The sequence below is a fragment of the Habropoda laboriosa genome, unplaced genomic scaffold (genome assembly GCF_001263275.1).
Source record: "Habropoda laboriosa isolate 0110345459 unplaced genomic scaffold, ASM126327v1 scaffold65, whole genome shotgun sequence".
NCBI classification, from domain to species: Eukaryota; Metazoa; Arthropoda; class Insecta; order Hymenoptera; family Apidae; genus Habropoda; species Habropoda laboriosa.
Window position 1 is genome coordinate 1,652,394 of NW_017100254.1, and position 1,473 is coordinate 1,653,866.

A 1,473-nucleotide genomic window follows, 5' to 3' on the forward strand; every position below is an offset into this window, starting at 1 on the left:
ATATAAAAATAATTTCATTTATTTAATTTTTATCTTAAAATATTAGTTTTGTAATGAATTTTTATGCTTGTGCTAATAATTTGGATGTCATTATATTTGGTGTAATGTGTTTGTTTCAGGACAAGAAATTATTACTAACAATGGACCGTTTGTTGGAGGATCCAAGTGCTTCATCAAAATTTGGTTGATAATCTCTGGTGCATCATGGGAACTTAAAAGAGACTTTGTTAAGTTCCCAGTATATGCCTTAGTGCTAGTGTTCTTTAACAAGCGTTAAATACAATTCTGTTAAACAGTGAAATATCTCTCTTGTCGGTATGTCTTGAAATGCAAGTGTAAAGATTTTAACAATGATTTCTTTAAACATTTGTGGAAACAGTGCATTTAGATATGTTCTGTTGATTTATATTTATCATATACTGTGAACAAAACTTTTATAATATGTCAGTGCAGTGTTTATTACGTTGGATAATTCTATGAACCTCAGAATACATGTAAGGACACTGGACCTAATTTTAATAATATTTTTTGTCCAGGCTGTAATGCCAGAACAAGTCAAATTCAAGATGAACGGGGTTATACCAAGTGTGCCAATCACAACTCTCGCTGGTATCGCGAGTCTCACTGACTTGTTACCTGAAATGCCCCTTCCAACACCGCTGCCTCAGACTTTAACTAACAAGTCCCTTTTATTTCATCCAAGAGTGGCAGAGGAAGCACAAATATTGCTAAGTGTTCGCAATGAAAACTTAGTGCCACAATTAATATTATCTTTGTCTCAAACATCGTCTGATCACATTGAACTGAAAGATAATTATGCGAATACTGAACAGCCTTTGGAAACCGAGCAGAATACTCCGGAATTACTTAAGGCAATTTTACAAATAAATCCGCACGTGTTTAAGGGGCCTCAGTATAATTCACCACGAAATTGGGCCCAAGGCACACCTATGATGCACACCAACCAAACATCCGCGAATTATGGACGATTTTCACCATCTTACTCGAGCTCTTCGGGATCGAGACAAACGCCACAAGGTAGTCCAGCTCATCCTGCTGCTGCTAGAACAGTGCTACCCCCACCTGCTGGCATAAATCCCTTACCTAACATGACTCCACAACCAAATATGTATTCCCCAGCGCATATGAGTTCTCCAGGAACGCCGTTAACAACTCTGGGTAATGTAACACCTCAACACCACAATATGGCTGGTATGACGCCCCAACATAATATGCACATGGCATCTCCCATGCGTGCTAATATACCCTTGCCACAACATCAACCTATTAATATCCAACAGAATATGTATGATCCTTTGATGAATCAACAAGTACATCATCCATTAGGAACACATCAACCAATGGACATAGATAGTACAGTGCAAGAGAACCAGCAGTTTTTACTAGATCCAGTAACAGGTCTTCCTGATATTGATATACCAATTGAGAATATTGAGGCAAAGCAAAGTATGG

At 37.7% G+C, this 1,473-nt stretch overlaps 1 protein-coding gene across 1 annotated transcript in view; it reads left to right on the top strand.

Moving 5' to 3' along the window:
- Positions 1-458: 458 nt before the first annotated feature.
- LOC108572506 (nipped-B-like protein B) overlaps positions 459-1,473 on the top strand; it is a 7,335-nt gene continuing 6,320 nt past the window's right edge. The window contains exon 1 of the mRNA XM_017934762.1: positions 459-1,473. This exon is cut by the window's right edge and continues 6,320 nt beyond it. Within this exon, the coding sequence (XP_017790251.1) occupies positions 477-1,473 (997 nt within the window). The 5' untranslated portion in view covers positions 459-476.